The sequence below is a fragment of the Amblyomma maculatum genome, chromosome 7, assembly GCF_055883805.1.
Source record: "Amblyomma maculatum isolate TAMU_Amacu chromosome 7, ASM5588380v1, whole genome shotgun sequence".
NCBI classification, from domain to species: domain Eukaryota; kingdom Metazoa; phylum Arthropoda; class Arachnida; order Ixodida; family Ixodidae; genus Amblyomma; species Amblyomma maculatum.
Window position 1 is genome coordinate 141,926,756 of NC_139350.1, and position 18,837 is coordinate 141,945,592.

General features: G+C 46.1%; 1 protein-coding gene across 1 annotated transcript in view; it reads left to right on the forward strand.

Moving 5' to 3' along the window:
• LOC146184889 (uncharacterized) overlaps positions 1-18,001 on the forward strand; it is a 33,860-nt gene extending 15,859 nt beyond the window's left edge. Inside the window, exon 2 of the mRNA XM_084608647.1 lies at positions 16,289-18,001. Within this exon, the coding sequence (XP_084464773.1) occupies positions 16,289-18,001 (1,713 nt within the window). The remainder of the gene's footprint in view (positions 1-16,288) is intronic.
• The last annotated feature ends 836 nt before the right edge of the window (positions 18,002-18,837 follow it).

Genomic DNA, 18,837 nt, shown 5'->3' on the forward strand with positions numbered 1-18,837 from the left:
TATCGTGTGTCTGTCAAGAACGGGAAATGATCCAGACGCAAGTTCAGGAGATGCTGGATGATGGTGTTGTGCAGCCTTCGCAAAGTCCATGGTCTTCACCAGTAGTCCTGGTCAAGAAGAAGGACGGCACTCACCTATTTTGTTTCGACTATCGAAAATTGAATAATGTGACAAAGATAGACGTATACTCGTTACCGCGCATCGATGACTCACTGGACAGATTGCGACGTGCTAATTATTTTTCATCTAATAATTTGAAAAGCGGCTATTGGCAAATCGAAGTAGACGAAAGAGACCGAGAAAAAACCGTATTTGTCACTCCAGATGGCCTATATGAATTCAAAGTACTCCCAATTGGTTTGTGCTCGGCCCCAGCAACATTCCAAAGGATGATGGACAGCGTCCTCACTGGCCTCAAGTGGCAGATCTGTCTTGTGTATTTGGACGACGTAGTTGTTTTTTCCGAAACATTTGACCAACACCTCAAACGCCTTCGAGCTGTCCTGGAAGCCCTCCGTTCTGCTGATCTCACGCTGAAGCCCCAGAAATGCCACTTCGGGTGTACAGAACTCAAGTTCCTCAGCCATGTTGTAAGCGCTGATGGGGTGCGCCTGGATCCCGATAAGACTGCTGCCGTCGCACGGTTTCCCGTTCCAACTAATAAGAGGGCTGTTCAGCGCTTCCTCGGCCTGTGCGCATATTATCGGCGGTTCATTGCGGACTTTTCTCGGATCGCGGAACCTCTGACGCGCCTTACCTCCTTTGTGTAGAACTCTGAGCAGCAGATGACCTTCTCTTTGCTTCGTGAGCGCCTTCAAACATCCCCTGTTCTGGCGCACTTCGATGAAGCGGCTGACACTTTGGTGCACACTGACGCCAGTAGTATCGGTCTTGGCGCGGGCCTTGTTCAGCATCAAGACGGGTTTGAGCGAATAATAGCCTATGCTAGCCGCACTCTCTCTCATGCCGAAACGAACTACTCCACCTCAGAAAAGAAATGCCTGGCGGTCATGTGGGTCACTATGAAGTTTCGCCCCTATCTTTACGGCCGACCATTTAAAGTCGTCACGGAACATCATTGTTTGTGCTGGCTGGCAAATCTGCGAGACCCATCTGGACGACTTGCACGCTGGAGTTTACGGCTTCAGGAGTTTGACATAACTATTGTATATAAGTCCGGCCGCAAACACGAAGACGCCAACACGCTGTCACGAGCACCCGTTGACACTGGCGATACTACAGCCGATGACGATAGCGGTTTTCTAGGAGCCCTCAGCGCATCTGAGCTCAGGGATCGACAAAGAGCTAATCCAGACATCCTTCCACTCATCGATTATCTGGAAGGGCGTGATGCGACCCTGCCTCGACAACTATCTCGGCACGTTGGTTCCTTCTGCATGCGGCAAGGCGTCTTGCATAAAAGAAACTCCCAGGGCCAAGACAGAACTTACCTTCTGGAAGTACCATGCGAGCTCCGTGAGGATATTCTCCTTGCTTGCCACGATGAACCGACGTCTGGTCATTTGGGTTGCTCACGAACGCTTGCTCGAGTGCGCAACATGTATTACTGGCCAGGACTCTCCGCAGCTGTGAAACGCTATGTACGAAGCTGTCTCGAATGCCAGCGCCGTAAAACACCGCCCCCAAAGCCTGCCGGATTTCTCAAGCCCGTTAAAGCACCCCGCACTCCGTTCGACCAAATTGGCATGGATCTCCTTGGCCCTTATCCTTTGTCGCAGGCTGGAAACAAATGAATAGTAGTCGCTACTGACTACCTGACTCGATACGCTGAGACAAAGGCAATCCCTCATGCCACATCTTCCGAAGTAGCTGAGTTTTTCGTGCACAACATAGTCTTGCGGCGTGGCGCCTTTCATACGTCATTGGCGACAGAGGGACAGCTTTCACTTCGCAGCTGATCGACCGAATATTTGAGCTGAGTTGCACGACCCATCGCAAGACCACAGCGTACCATCGACAAAGCAATTGTCTTACAGAAAGATTGAATAAGAAGATTGCGGACATGTTGTCAATGTACGCCGATGTGCAGCACAAGACCTGGGACGAGGTGCTGCCGTGCGTCACATTTGCGTATAATACAGCCTTACAAGAGACAACGCGCTTCACACCATTTCGACTTGTTTACGGACGCGAAGTTCAGACCATGCTCGATTCCATGCTCCCATGCCCAGATGACGGCCAGCTTTCTTCAGATGCCCAGCAATATGCAATCCGCCCTGAGGAAGCCCGCCAGCTCACCCGTGTGCACATCGGGCGGCAGCAGACCACTGGCGCGCAACGTTACAACCTCCGGCACCGCCAGGTTGACTAGAAACCTGGAGACCAATTCTGGGTATGGACACCAGTTCACCGTCCAGGCTTGTCAGAGAAACTCCTTTCCCGCTACTTCGGGCCGTACGAAGTGTTGCGTCGTGTGAGTGACCTCAGTTATGAAGGTATTCCAGACGGTGCCATACAACCAAAACGTCAAAAGCCAAGCTCGGACATAGTGCACATTGTGCAACTGAAGCCGTACTACCACCGATAGCGTATGGCCACCCGCTGTGACCACTCTCTTGCTTTTCACACCGTTTTTTCCGGCCGTCCTCATTTTTTTCTCTATTTTTTTCGGAAGGGGGTAATGCCATCTAGCGTTGCCAGGTGGCGCATGACTGAGGTGTGAAAGGAGGACGAAGTTGAAAGGACGACGAAGTGTCGCTTGCGCGTTTGCTTCTGTGCTACTTGTTGCCGTTGTCTCCGGGCTACCCCCTGCTATCATTGGTATCCTTAGTCACCATGTACGTGACAATATTAACTATAGAGAATGATTTCAATATCGATCTAAAGAAAGCATCCCTCCAAGGAACAAAGTTACTGTCAGTACTTGAATGCCATGGTTTTTACAATGCTATTTCCGAACCAACATGCATCACTGCATCATCGTCATCCTTACTTGACTTGTTCATTTCAAATTTATCTAATGAAAATATACAATCAGGGACACTAATCGGCGATATAATGATCATCTCCCAATATGTTTGTTCTTACAGAACAAAACCACTCAACATAGAAATACAACAACAAATACAACAAACATGCATCGCTTTATATCTCCTGAAACAGTAGAAAATTTCAGAGATACAATTATCCAAACTAACTGGGCGGATATCTTTCAGATTTCAGACGCGAACACTGCATACGATAAATTTATATCCAGGTTTCAAGCATTGTATTTTTGTGGCTTTCCTTTTAGAAGCCATGATCAAACCAAAAAAGTTCGAAAACCATGGATTACCCGGGAGATAATTAGAAAAATAAACGAGAAGAATAAAATGTACCAAGAACTTCTTAAAACACGCGATTCGAATAAGTGGTTACAGTACAAACTATTTCGGAATAAACTGAATAGCGAGAAAGAGAAATCTAAGAGAGATTATTATCACCGTATTGTTCACGTGGATTGCCTTCAGAGGAGTGGTAAAGTATGGAAGAAATTAAACGAAATTCTAAATGCAAGAAATAGTACCACCCTTATTGATAACCTTGTTATAGACGGCAAAGTCACGCAAGGCTCGGAGCTAGCAGACCGTTTTAACGACTTTTTTAGTGAAATAGGAAACGGCCAGTGCCATAATGAATCCATTGCTCGCATTCCAATCACGCCTAATAGCATGCCCCTTCAACCTACCTATCCTACCGAAATAAGTGATAAGCGAAATAAGCATGTGATCGATCTTATTTCACCATTGCTAACCCACAAATATAATGTTGCCCTAATGACTGATGTTTTCCCAAAGAATATGCTGTTAGCACGTGTTATACTAATATACAAGGAAGGGGACAAAAACAACTTAAGTAACTACCGTCCAATATCTATTCTACCAATATTTTCTAAAGGTCTGGAAAAAATTATTAGAAGCGAATTGAAACGTTTTCCCAAAAACACGTGTTAATAACTGAATATCAGTACGGCTTTAGGAAAAGACGGTCTACTGAAGGAGCATTGCTTACCCAAAAGGAAATTATTTTAGAGAATATAGAAAAAAAACTGATGACTTTAGGAATCTACTTAGATTTCAGTAAGGCCTTTGATCGCGTTAATCACGACCTGTTAATACATAAATTAGAACAATATGGTTTCCGCGTAACGTGCTCGCAACTCATCCGATCATATTTATTCTCACGCTCTCAATATGTCAAGATTAATGAACACAAATCCCATATAAGGTGCATAAAATGTGGGGTACCACAAGGTAGCATTCTGGGTCCGGTCCTTTTTTTTTTATATTAATGATTTGGGGCTAATCGATAAATCATGTCGGTTTATATAGCTATGCTGATGACTGTAATATATGTTTTACGGGAAGCGATCTGGAATGTATTTTATCCCATGCAAGCTCAGTTTGTTTGAAAGTACAAGAATGGGCCCAGAATAACTTCTTATTAAATGAGTCAAAGTAAATCAGTTGAAGTGCCTGATAGAATTATTGTTGGTCCGTATGTTATTGATGCAGCAAAATCTGTGAAAACACTTGGCGTTGTTTTTTCTGAATACATGCTTTGGAACGCAAACATTGACCATGTTTGCTCCAAAGTGCGAAAACTGGTAGGTATCCTGAATAGAAATTGCCATTTATTTCCAGCAAGAATGAAAAAGCTATTGTGTAACGCCTTGTTCCAGTCCCTGTTAGCTACTGCACCCTGGTATAGGGAGAAACGATTTCACAAAATTTGAACAGACTAATCTTGTTGCAAAAAAACGTTCGAGCAATAGAAAATGTGCCGTTTTATGATCATACTGAAGTTCTTTTCCAGAAAAATAAAATAGTAAAAGCTGACAATATTTACAAACCCAAACTCATAAGAAATTACTCTTGAGCGGTACAAGGAAAGCTCGATTCTTTTCTCACACTAGCCAATCTACAGAAACAACATTATACTTACCCTCACCGCCATCAACTGCCATCTTTCTCGCGAAATAACTACGGCCGTCAATTAATTGCTCACACACTCCCAAACACACTAAACGACTTCACGAAGAAAAACGTAACCGTAATAAAACTGACCAAGAAGCATATTTTAGAACTTTTTCTGTAAACAGCTTGCCTCAAAGATTAAAAATGTATTTCTATCCTGTAATTTTTTTTGTCTCATTGTGAATCAGCCTATGATATTTATTTTACTCATTGTATAATATTCAATGTGTAGTTTTGCGTACCATTATATATTTTTTGTATTTTGCATCTGTATGTGACAGTGTAATGAATTTTAATCTCTGCAATCATTGTAGAAAATGTTATACCAAACAGTGTGTCACTGTTGCCTGGGCGGCCGGAGCATTGTCAAGCTGCTGTTGTGCAGCGTTTTCTCCCGTCCCCCTTATTCGCCATGTATCCCTTCCTTGGTGAAATTAAAATGTGCGTGAAAAAAATGCTGTAGACTTATTCTATTAGCCGCTATATACTTATTGGCAAGGAACCTTACTCGGAGTTGTCGCCTCTCCGGTAAACCTCGATAACACAGTACATGCCCATCCTTCAGTACAGTATATTCCTCATTCGGCCTCCTAACCTCACTAAGCCCTATGGCATCCTATTTCATACCCTCTAGTTCCTCTAACAGCACTGCTAAACTAGCTTCACTAGCTAGGGTTCTAGCGTTAAACGTTGCGAGGGTCAGTTTCCAATGGCGGCCTGTTCAGCGGAGCCAGGAATTCTTAGCACCCCCTGCTGCGTCACAGGTCTGACCGCCGCCGTGGTCAGTTGTTCCGCAGCCACTGGTGACTGAGGGCCGGTGTTTTATGAAACTAATAAATAGAGGATGGGGCCAATTACTGCACCAGGGTGGCCAACTCCTGTTCTGGTAAGGGGGTGCGTGGCCGCAGGTGTTCACCGGCATCAGGTCGCACCCCAGACTTGTTTATGCAGTCCCATTAACACGCGATTTTTTTTATCCGGTGGGAAATTGCGCGGCACCGGGATTTGAGCTCTGGTACTCTTGCACTTGAGGCGGATGTTCTACCGCTATGCCACCGCTGCACCTTGGTTTAGTTAATGGGATTTAACGTCCCAAACCAACTCAGGATATGCAAGACGCCGTAATGGGGGCTCCGGTAATTTCCACCACCTGCGGTTCTTTAAATGGCTTAAAAGGAACCTTAAAAGGGATCAACATCGGATGGCATTTCAAGCGGTGTGGCCTTGTTGGTGCACCTATGCAGCAGTTGTGTCACTGCACAGTCAATGATTTCAAATCGAGATTTAAAGGGACACTGTAGCAGTTTTCAGATGTGCCAGTACTAGAATTTTGAATTCGATTATTTGTTGTATGTCTGTGAAGTTATTTTTTAGTTTTTGCATAAAACACCTGCGCACTTGCCGACTTAAAGCACGCAATTCAAATCTCCCTCATCCCGCGCGACTGCTACAGAGGTGGAAAGCGGAGAAACCTCGCTTCTCCGTCCTTATTGACGTCACTTTGAGGAGCCGGAGACATTCAGAGCCAACGGATGGAGCTTTCGGCGTACGCTCTTCCTCGTCTTGCGTGTGTTGCAGACGTACAAAACACGTTAACATAGTGTTGTGTACCTGATACAACACAGCTGTGCATATGTTTGGATGCACGAACAGCTGTGGACGCGACGATGTCGTCTTGCATCGTTTCAAAAGCTCGCGACGCAATGCGGTGCTGCTGAGAAGAGAGATAATTTCAAACCGGCCAAAGGAAACATTCTACTAGAAACATTTTCGTAACTGTGACTACATTTAATTTGTTCCTAATGCGATTTCTATAGCGATCGGTCTTAAAGACATGGCTGAACCATGACGCGGTTCCTACTGTTTCTTCGCACAAAAGAGTCGTGTCAGTCACCATTTCCTAGAACCGTGTTTATTAAAGGAAGAAAAGGGAGCTAAGGCTTGTACTTCATAGTTCCAATACTTCCTGACTATTCAGGTCTAATTTTATGTGAACCGTCGTGTTTGGCGTTGATTTCGGTCTGTTCGCGGTGTGGAATCTCGCGATGGGACGGGCAGAAAGCTTCTGCATGTCTTTTTTTTTTCGCAAAGCTCAGCTCAACGGCTTCTTTGACAAACATCGGACAACTCATTAGCAGCACACGCTGATGATTTTTGCAAACGAGCTGATGATTAAGAGCCCACTGTTGTGTCGCAGCTAGGTTGTAGCCGCTTTGCGAGGTCCTTTCTAGCACATCACGTGCCTGATATGTTCGTGGAACCCCTACAGGAGTGGTATTAGAAGATAAGGCGTGTACCGCTCAGCTAAGTATGGGCGCATTCAGGTATGAAGCACACAGAGCGAGGTTTCCTTCAATGCATCCAAGCAAGCGATCATCGAAGTTGTTCATATATGGCCTTGTGATTTTGCGCCCGTTACTGCCTCCTCATTTTACATAGTGCTAACTTGTTTGGGGGTGTAAATTAAGCTAGAACGATGTCGGCTCTTTTAAGAGAGCGCATTGCAGAACATGGCTTGCCCATGAAGGTATGGGTGCGGCGTAGCTACAGCTTGATTTTCAACATACGTCAGCTGTCAATTCACTAAACGTATATTGTGAACGTAGGATAAAAGGGAAAGGTTGCTAAATGTCGCATGACTCAAGCAGCATTCTGTGCGTGTTTGACTTTGTCTCCAGCACAATGGCTCTGCCTGTGCCTTCTCACATATGCACGCAGAGCTCAGCAATAAATATAGTGATAGCAGTAAGCGAAGCGCGCTTCGCTACTGCTTCACCCCTTTTATAAAATTCTTTGTTTTCCTAAGGTTCGACGCCTTACACTAAAAGCAGGATTTGGTACACCACACCTTGGGCCCTTTTTTACAGCGTCTTTTCGGGGGACGGGGGGGGGGGGGGGGTGAGGCGAAGGTAGATGGCTAGTGCATAGTTCGCTGCCCTTCCTTCCCAGGAATATGCGTGCCGAGGTTTCGCTGAAGGCTATAGTTACTGTTAATGACACTGCTTTTCAAAATGCCTTACTCTAACTAAAGAAAGTTTTCATGCACAACCTACCCTCCCCACAACGGCAGTGCTGGATCGTTTGTGGGCGCATCTGGTGCGGATACATGCGGTGAAAATCGCGATGGCCATTCGAGTGGAAATGGTGTGCCACAATGACACTCACAAAACCGCAAAGAGCGACGATCAGCACACAGCGCAGCGAAGGTGCCGCATCCGCAGCTTCCCCGGGCCTCAAAATGTCGTCACGCGGCGTCTTGGACAATCACAGGAGGCAGCGCGATCCGCGGTGAACCCCGTTTCGCGAGCTGCGCATTTCTGCTAAAACAAAAATGCTACCTATGTCTGCTTTTTTCTGCCTAATTTCCATCTGATATTCGAGATCGCAGCATGAAAAACGGTGGGTTTCCGCTGAAAGTCTGATTTTTGCGAAAAGTGGTGCAGTGTCCCTTTAACTTCTCGGTAGAAAGTTACGTTTATATTTCCCACGAATCTCATTGATTGTCTATGAATTCTTGTAGCTTCGCGTTCTCGTACACTCTTACTAGCTTTAAACAATACAGCCCTGTTGTTTCATTCTCTTAGATCGATTCCTCGCTGATGCGCCTTTTCCATTCTTTATACAGGTACAAAGTCCACTTTTTTTTTCTTATAATTTATGGGATTATTACCCTAAGCGTTTTTTTATTTGCCGTCTAAAGCACTTTCTTAGTCCTCGTTTCCGTCATACCGTTGAGTTTTCGAGTCATTTTCAGCCGTTGTGAGTAAACACTGTGTCAGGAAAATGATGCATAGCTTAGCTGGCCACTTGTGATCGTCAGATGTCCTCAGGTGTTCTTGATATGTTATTTTATTCCCATATTCCCGTGCTACGATCGATGTGCGTCATCCTGCATTGCCAATGATATTGCCGCGGGAATGTAGCGCTAACCTTCCAACTGAGCACGGGGTCTATTTTTAGCCGCGTCTGAAGAGATCTTAGGGGCAAATCTACATTCTGAATTTAAGACTGGGTGCTGCTATAAGCCTAGCTTATGCAACACTGGCGCCCATTGCGTTCATTGCATGTTTCCGACATGTTGGAGGATGCCGAAAACTGCAGCCGCCCCCGTTTCAGTAAGCAGCACACGTGGTAGGTCGCGCAAATTGGTCATTTACTGCTCGTGGTCGGCTGCTCGGCCTTCCGATACTTTGCGAAGGTCGAATTTTCCAAGCGAAATTGTCTAAGCGGTAGTTTACACTAACAGCAGCATCGGCATTCGCGGTTGTGACGAAATGCGTACGGCTGAGAAATACATGCAAGCAGCACCGCAAATTATCACGTCCTTTTTGTAAAGCGCCGAAGCTAAACCAGATCTATGAGGCGCAAAGTATAGATGGGCTACAAATTCATTTTGACCACATGGGGATCTCTAACGTGGCCGGAATCTCGACACTAGGCTTTTTTTGTTTTCATTGACATGAGAAAAACGGACACCGCGTTCTGGATCAAACCCACGTACTTTGGATAACGAGCGCAACGCCCATGGGGCTGCCCCAAACACTTCAAGAGTGAGCAAGCTTCACCAAAATGTACCTGTAAACGAGCGTGTGATTTTGATACGGCATTGTCCATGCAATGCGGCCATGAACACTTAACCCTAATTGAAGGATATGATTATCCGCGCAAAAAGAAATTAAATGAACAGAGCCCACAATTGAAGAACAATCTGTCTGACATTTCAAATTGAAAATAAAATTTTTTGCCCATTGAATTTCCTGGATTTTAACGTCGGCAGCTGGACATATGACACTGTTGTGAGCTTTTCTGCTTTTGATATCTTTCCAGCTGCGGTTTCAGCACATAATAGGTGCGCAGTAGTGAGCGGCTAAAGATAACTTTTGACGAAATAGGAATCTATCGTGGGCCGAAATCTCGACATTGGGGCGTTATCGTCTTTCACCGCCATCAGAGAGACGGCCGCCGAGGCTTGTACAGAGCCCACATCTTTTGGCTAAGAAGCACAACGTCTTTTAGGCTGCCTCAAATACTTTACGAATCGGCAAGTTCCACGGATCACTCATGGTTCACTATTTTTCTTTTAACTATTAATATAAAAGAATAACAGAACCGAGAAAGCCGTTCAAGCGTTCCGCATCAAGCAGTCCGGTCGCTGCCATCCCCAACAAGACCTTGCTTGCATGTTTCGGTTTCCCCCCAGTAGACGACAACACTTTTATATACCGTCGGCTGTTATTCTCTTCTGAAAATACTTAGAGTACTTCGTACTGGTTGTACCAACGTAATCCTCTAATATTCATTATCACGGCATCTTTTCATCTTAGACGGCTTTTTGTGCTTTTCCAAGTATATCTCCCCTGCATTTACCTATGCCCCGAGTTATCTGCTTTTAGAGCGCAGCTCTTTGGCTCCCGTTCCTGCGTTTCGCGTCGCCGTCGCCGTTGTCCCTCGTAATCAGCTCCGCAGCCGAGGCAGCGCGCGCTCCTGCCGCCACCGTTCGTCGCTGCGTGTATTTTCCTCCGCCCCCCCCCCCCCCTTCCTGCGTGGCGGCGGCGCTGCTCTCCGGTTGCCGAAACGCCGGTTCGGTATCAGCGGATCACGGTGCGCGCATCCCAAGCCAATACGCAGAGCCACGTTCACTCGCTAGCCGCTTCAACGGCATCAGTCAGTCTCTGTTATCTCTTCGCCGCGCCATGTTCCTATGGGCGCACGCGCTGCCTCGCGATAACTCCTCCTCACGATAGCGGCTCCTCCAATGCCACCCCATTATGGCGGCAATCAGAGAGCCGGGTCGATGGCGGCAGATCTCGATATGTGTACCGCCCGAGCCGAAGCGCATAACGCAATATATCGAAAAGCTGAAGCAGCTGATGAGCTGCGCTCAAATTTCGTATTAGGAAGTAACGTAATCGGCCGCAATGTTTTTTGTGGGATAAAACGTCCACAAGCAACTCAGGTTATGAGAGACGCCGTAGTGGAGGACTCCGGAAATTTAGACATACTGGGGTTCTTTACCATGCACTCAAATCGCACACCACATGGACGCCTTGCTTTTCGCCGCCATCGAAAAGCGGTCGCCGAGGTCGGGATTCGATTCCGCATCCTAGGGCACAGGCGTCGAATGACGCCGTGAGGGAAGTGATAAGAGAGGGAGCGAAAGATTAAACTAATGCCATGTTACATGGATTAACCTAAAACTTGGCTATCCTTACCACGGATTCATTATTGTCATTTTAGTACGTGGTCACTGCATAGTGCACGGTCGTTTTTTGTCGCATTTTGCGTCCAACAAACGCCTCCGCCAGGGCAGACAGAATCCTTTGTCCTCATGCTCATCAGCCGAATGACATCGACAGACATCGCCTTTTGGGCTGTACCGATTGGAAGAGGCGACACAGAGCAAGTGGTAAATGTGTGCTCCAAGTTAAACATGAATATCGCGTAGAATATTCTTGCTTCAAAAATGCATGTAACCCGAGTGCTTTCCTGGCCTTTCCAAACCCAATATAACTTCACCTTACCAGTACTGCAACCTTGTGCCGGCGGTAGCCGCTATTGAATTCATCAGCTCACTGACTGAATGTTTTAACAGGTAATACGCGGAAGTGCAGAAAAACGCTTGGTATTATAGAGACGGGCTGAGCGAGCGCGCGCCTAAGACGACTTTCACTTCACTTTTGCTGTATTGACGCCTAGCACATGTGACTTGGCACTCCTCTGGAGCATCGCCGTGAAGCAGTGCTTCCATCAGATTCAAGAGCAAAGAGAATAACCATACTAAAACACAAATCTCAAAACGTGTGATCGGCTTCCGCCAGCCTCAAGTTCAAACGGGCGGTCGGTCGTAGCACTGCTTCATATACACAACGTGCACATTTGTACGCTTGGTGCTATGCGATATTCGGGCTGGTGTGGCTGATACAACTTCGTAAGTCGCGTCGTCGAGGCAGCGGAGGACAAGGTGCAGGCCGAAGTATTGGCGTAGTGAAATTTCGCACAACCCAAAACAACTGCCGAAAACCATACAAAGTCACCTTGGCCGTCTGAATAGACTGTCGTCCCAGGTTGTAGCGGCCAACGTCGATCTACTGTTAATGAGTTTGTGATTTATATGTAGGGTTAATCGTTTTCAGGTTTGATATTTGTTCACATTCGTGGGGTAAAAATCTGGCGTTATTTTTCGACTTGATTATAAGAGAGAAATTGGGTTTTTAGTGGAAGCACTCCGAAATTCGGGTTTTACAGGGTTATATTTACAAATTAATAATTCATTCGATTTCTCCTAATCGGTGGATGACGATCAGGTTTACGTTTTGGATTGTTTTCAAGAAGTATTTTACAATTCATCCTTTCTGCCGTAATTATTACTCTTAGTGATGTGCAATAGTCAGTGTTTGGACAAGAAACATTTTATTCACATGAGCTAGTCATCGACGTTTTACACGCCCTTATTAACATGCATAATCACCCGCATGCGAAACATTTTGCTTTCCATCCGAGACCTTGTGGTCGAACTATCGCTCAACGTCGCAGCTGCCATTATCTAGACGCAACAATGGCGCATTTGCTAGCCTGGAGTAACGCAATGTTGCGTCGTTAATAGTCCATCAGTTCAACCCTTTCTTGCATGTGCGGGGCTTGCTTCCAGCAAGTGCTGGTTAAACTCCTCGAGAATCTAGCTACATTGCCCGTCATGGAAACAGTAGTCATCAACGACTGACTCAGCAGCCGCTTCTAGAAAGGATCGAGTAAGGCACTCAGTTTCCGCTTTGTCAACTGGTTTTCTTCTTTTCTTGAGACATTCGATATCGAGTGTAGCCACTATTTGTGGAGGGTTTCGCGCAAACCTCTTCACAACAAGTTTTTACTCATGTGGCACTTCTTTTAGGTAACATAGACAAAACACCTTTTGCTCGATCGCTTTTACCGATCATCGTGGAAAACTTGTTGACAGTCTGCTGTAGCTTGACGTTTACGAGGTGATCGAAGCGTGGCATCAGAAGTTTTCCGCTCTCAGGCGTTTTCTGGACAGCTGAAAGTGGCTCGAGTACAACTCTCATTAAGACTGCCTTCGCGTAAAGAACCTTTTTATCAAAAAGTATTGCTCGAATAGCTTCTGTTCTGGTGCTTTCATACCAGTTTCAAAACTTCCGTGGGCACAGTTGTTTCCGAAACCGGGAAAAATCGGGTTTTACCCAAAACGAACAACCTTATATATATGTTTGTAGGCCAGTAGCGCGCTTCTTCCGCGAACTGAACAAAAGGGGCGACATTGCGGTCAACTTCACTCTCAATGTCAGGGTAAACACATATATGTCCAACGGTGTGGAAAACCTGGCGATTGAAGACAAGTTGGGAGGGAGTGAGCCATGTCATCTCTTGCGTTTGTGTGCGTCCAGCCTTTCCTTCGCCCTAGCCTCGTTAGTATAATTTTTATTGCGTCATCTTCTGTAGGGCCGTACTATAAGCGAATGTTTCATGTATATATTCATATATAATTTATTGCCAGGTTTTATGCCCCCATCTACATATATAAAAAGCTTGTCGGCCAAGCTTCTGTTCAGATATACCGCCAAGTAATATGTCTTTGTGTGATATGCTTTCGAACATCTATGGCTCTAAGTGCGCAAAATTCTGCACAATCTTAGTCAAGCGGGCTGTGACGTAAGCTGTACAGTAAGTAATAATAGCTGCAGAAGCGCCATCACTCATGCAATGTATTCAGCCACTTCAGCATGAGTTCCGCTTGCAAACTACGTGATCTCAGAGTATCGGGTGAAATAATCCGTCTCGACAGTAATCCAGCGTTACCCATCGGAGGACTTTGTAAAAGGGCCAAGGAAATCCATGCACATATTTTGGAAAGGGGACTTTGGTGGCGCTATGAGTCACAGGAAGCCGACTGGTTTCAAGGGGGTGGGCTTTCTGTGTCGGCTATCGCTGCGAGGTTTAACGTACGTACGCACTGATGGCAGTAATCTGGGCCAGTAATGATTCAATCTGGGCCAGTAATGCTTCAGCTGAATTCTCGCGGTCTTACCACTGACCCACAAGTGGCAGACGGTTCGTCGTGACAAGCGCTCAAGATTTATGCTTGGGCCTAACAGATTGTGCACCAAATTGAAATATCTCATTGCTGCTTTAAATTAATGCTGCGCTTGTAGAGACATTTTCCGCGCGGAGTGAAGGATTGCAGTCCATGACGAAACCCTCGGGGAGCACGAGCACTACTACCTAAAGTGCTCAATAATGACTTCAGCTTAAATTCAGCATTTTTCTCATGAAACTGCGCTATACGGAATGCACTAACGGCACAAAGAAAATGGCAATCTTTGGTGATTGCCAGCTCTCAGTTAACAGACCAGGAAACAAAATGTCATTATACTCAGGTACACATACATGCATTTTATCATTTCTACGTTCACATTGTGTTTGTCCGACATCCTTTAAAAGAGGGGTTGCAAAAAACATGTAGCAGTAGTTTAAAAGAGATAACTGACACTACAACCTTAGTGAAGCAGCCTTTCAACTCACTTGCACGGTCAGTAATAATAGCTGCAGGAGCACCATGTCTCATGACGATGATTTGCACAGACTCAGGCACTTCAGCAGATGTTCTTCTTGCAAACTACATGGTCTCTCTCTCTCACACACACATACACACACACACGCATGTACGCACGCACACTTACAAACTTGCAGACAAACCAACGGGTACAGTACAAATAGATTGAGACTATACCAAATTAGCTACAATGGGCGGAATAGACGAGACCAGGCTATTCTTTCATTCCGACTACTTGCAGCCCAGAGCATACACTAAAATGTGAGTGCATACACCACTTGGTGTTTCGCTTTCGTCGTAGTTTAAGAATAGCAGCTGGAGATCACACCCGTGACATTGTCTTCGTCGGCACTGCGGCGCAGTTGGGAGACTAGCGCTATGGTTTGCAGCACAAAGCGTCATATGTCACTCAGGAAAACGTAAAGCTGCCACGGACTTATTTCAGTCTGAAAATTGCAACCATGCGAAAAACAATGAAGTGCAAATTTGGATTAAAGACAAACGTCAGCGCATATAAATACAGCGCCTCCTTAGCCCAGGTTCACTGTTCGTGGATCTGGGATGTCCAACAAGCCGCAATGTTCCCTTTAACCAGGTCGTCGCAAGAAGTAGTTAAGGGAAAGTAATATTTCGATAATAAATACTTTCCATCGCAAGGTGTACTTGCACAGATCACATAGATATTGCTGTCTAAAAATAAAAGCACGACACGATTGTTCAGATTAAAACATTAGAGGGTCTCTTAGATGTCTCTTAAGAAGAGAGTGGCGAAAGCCTACCCTTCCTACATATAATTTGACTCCCATCGTTAACCTCTTGTCGACATTCGTTGCATTGCTACAAGTAATTATAATTGGTTTACAGGAAAGGAAAGACGCAGTATCTATCACATTTTCTCCGGCAAGTGTGAGTTTGGACGGCACACAGCCGTTCCTGTCGCGTGGCGTTCCTTGGAGCATGTTCAAGTGTGGCATTGCAGATGGCAGGGACGCATCCCGCCTCGGCCAATCAGAACGCTACAAAACGGGACACGCTTTGTCCACGACAGCATGCGTCATTAAGGCTTTCGCCTTAATATGCAGAGTACCATAAATGTTACCATATTCTGATGCAGCAAAAAATGATTCATCACGTAGCGCTTTCCCCAGTAAGATCTGATGTCTAGCTAAACAGTGCCACAGTTGTGTTAGTTGGGCACAAGTTTGCTCTTACCTATGCGCATGCGCACCGCGGTTGCGATATAGCTATGCTAATACGCGAAGTAAAATAAACGGAAAATAATATGAAACATGGTAAATGAACTTCTCCTTCGTCAAATCATTTTTATTAAAATTAAAGGTGCCTTATAAACGCGCCTCGTTATGCCCCGCCGCTGGTCAAGTATAAAAGGCTCAATTTCAGTCTTCACATTTTACGAATTCAAAGACATGCGAAATACTTTCGCTTATGGTTAGTGCTTTGAAGTATTACCCACAAAAGTCATTTTTTTTTAGCAGAGTGTTTGTTTCAAAAATAACTGTAGGAAGGCTACATCTTCTTTTATATCTAGAAGAAATAAGGGGCTGAATCCACGGAGCCTTTAAAAAGTAAAAAAGCTTCGGCGTCTCTTTGGATAATGATTTCTTGGCTATCGACCGGTGATCCCGCCAGTCAGGAATTGTTTCCACCTGCATGCATCTTTTAACATTGTTTGTTCCTGGTTAATATATTCAGCAAGTAAGTAATTGACATTACACTGTCTCCGCAGGAAGGGCAGGGCGAAGTTCTGTTCCAAAGGTTTATCGATGACGTCTCCGATCTGGCCCGGAAGGAGGTTGTGCCACCTACGGGACAGTCGCCAGTGCAGAAAGCTGCCCTTGCCTACCAGGCATGCGAAGATGTCGTCGCGAAAAACAACACATCCCTCGACACCGTCGAGCAGATTTTGCAAGAGGCTGGCTTCTACTCGCCACCGTCATGGACTGGACCGGTAGATGCTCTAAACTCCACATTCTACTTGGGCGTAAAGTGGTGCATCGCAGCTCCAATAAGGCTCACGTACGCTCGCGTCACCTATAGGGGCGTTACCGTCCGAATGGCGCCCAGTGACTCGCTCAAAGAGTACATTAAGAGACGGCAGAACCCAAACGTTAGTGCGCAGATGAAAGACGACTTCCAGTTGCTAGAAACGATGATCGAGCAAAATAAAACGCCCAAGCTAACATACGACGAGTGGGCGCAAATAGACAGGAATGTAACCATGGACTCCTTGCCGATGTTCAATTCGATGCAGTTTGCCGGCTGGAACGAGACAAACATCCCTGACGCTGTCCAGGGAGTGTCACTGCAGCAGTGGGAAGCTGTACTGGGCCTCTATTTCAATCACACTCCGGAGCTGAGGTTTTACGTAGACTCGCTCGAGCTGTTCAAAAAATTCATGGAGCTGCCGATTGCTGTTGGCGCAGAGAAAGCTCAGACGTACCTTAGATTGTACATGACTGAAATGCTCGCCATGAAGGTATATGCCCCATGGGTGGTAAGAGAGTTTCCGACCTACGATAGTGCGCTGATGTATCAGCGCCGCTTCTGCTTCACGATCATGGAGCAAACAGCCGGTTACGCGTTCGTAGCACCGTACGTTACAAATGCTTTTCCAGCGAAAATGCACGAAGATATAAAAGAATTGCTACACGCAGTGCGCGACGCCTATGACAACATATTCGCCGACAGCGACCGGCATCCAAATGTTAAAAGGCTGCCATCGTACAGCGCCGACAGCAGCGGGCGTGTTTTCGACATCCTGCGTCTATTCGATGAGAAAGCTCTCGAGCGGAGCTACGCGAGCTACGAGGACATGACTTCAGATCCGCTCGTCAACTGGAAGCGACTCATGTTGGGCCGGGCGAGCTCCTTCTGGACTCACGTAACAATGGGAACAGGGGGCATATTACCGACTGAGCTCCTCTTTTATGAAATCGACAGTTTGTCCTACGATTTTAGGCTACGGCCGGACGTGGCCGTGGTGCCAACCTACGGTAGCAACGTGCCTGAAGTACTAAGACTGGCCAGCCTGGGCTTCGTCATGGCGTCCGCCATGGCCGAGATATTGTACACAACACAGGCAAACGTCAGCGAGTGGAACGCAACCGCCACCTGCCTTCAACAACAGGCGAACAGCGACAACGCCACGATGGCGAATCCTATCGCTTTGCTTGAGCACCTAGTCGCACTAGTGGCTATAGTTTCCGCGTCTGGTGCTAACAATGGCAGTATTTTGCACCTCCCCGGACTGACCCAGTTTCCTGGCACGAAACTTCTCTACGTCGCTTGGTGCTACCAGCACTGCGGCGAGAAGGCAGGAAGACAGCTCTGCAACGAGCCGCTCAAGGAGTTGAGTGTGTTCGCGGACACTTTTGAATGCGATGCATCGGCAGCAATGAGGAAGACGAAACCGTGTACGGCGTCTTGGTTTAGCCTCTAAGCTCAAGGAAGTTTACTACCTTCTATTGTGCCTACTTTCTTTGTTTGCCGTAATCTTCATGAGAATATTTGTACTAGATGCCCGACCCAAAAATAGCCAACCGAGGAACTGTACCTGTTAATGGTCCGCTCTGTTTTTTCTTAGCGAAATTCTTTGCGATTGTAGTCTCAAAGAGCCGTTGGTTAACATTCCTTACCTTCTATGCATTCCTTTCAGCATTTTGTGCTCCCGTCACATTTTATGCGTTGTAAAGAATCCGAAACGACCACGAGCTGCAACGAACGTCAACGCATTTCCCCAAAAAAGAGCACATTCGTATTTGTTCACAAATTGAAAAGTTGTTACTGGAATTATTAGGATGCCGAAAAACTGCGCTTGATTTTTAAGTACAGTATAGCAGTAAAATGCTCCTAACTACTTCATTCTATGATTGTGAAAAGCAGGTCATACTGCTGCCGGAAAGTAGATGTTAATTCTAACTCACCGAAAGAAACCCGACGATTTCTGTAGCACAGTATTCACCGATAATAAATGTATGCTGACGCGAAATTGCATCATTCTGCGAAGCCTTCAACATCGCATTCACAAGGTGCGATTATCAATTGTTTCGGGGCTTATTTGCTGCATGCTTTCACCTGGAGGACTTCATTTTAAGGTTGCTACAGCTGCCACTAGCGCACGCGGGAGGCATGTCACACGTCTCGTGGTGACCTGATCCTGTCGCACTGTGGTGGCAGAGGCTCAGCTGTCGTGCCCGAGATTTGAGATGGGGCACGAAACCACGAAACAAATCGACAGCTACAGCATACAAAGCGGCAATGGAAATAATCATTCAG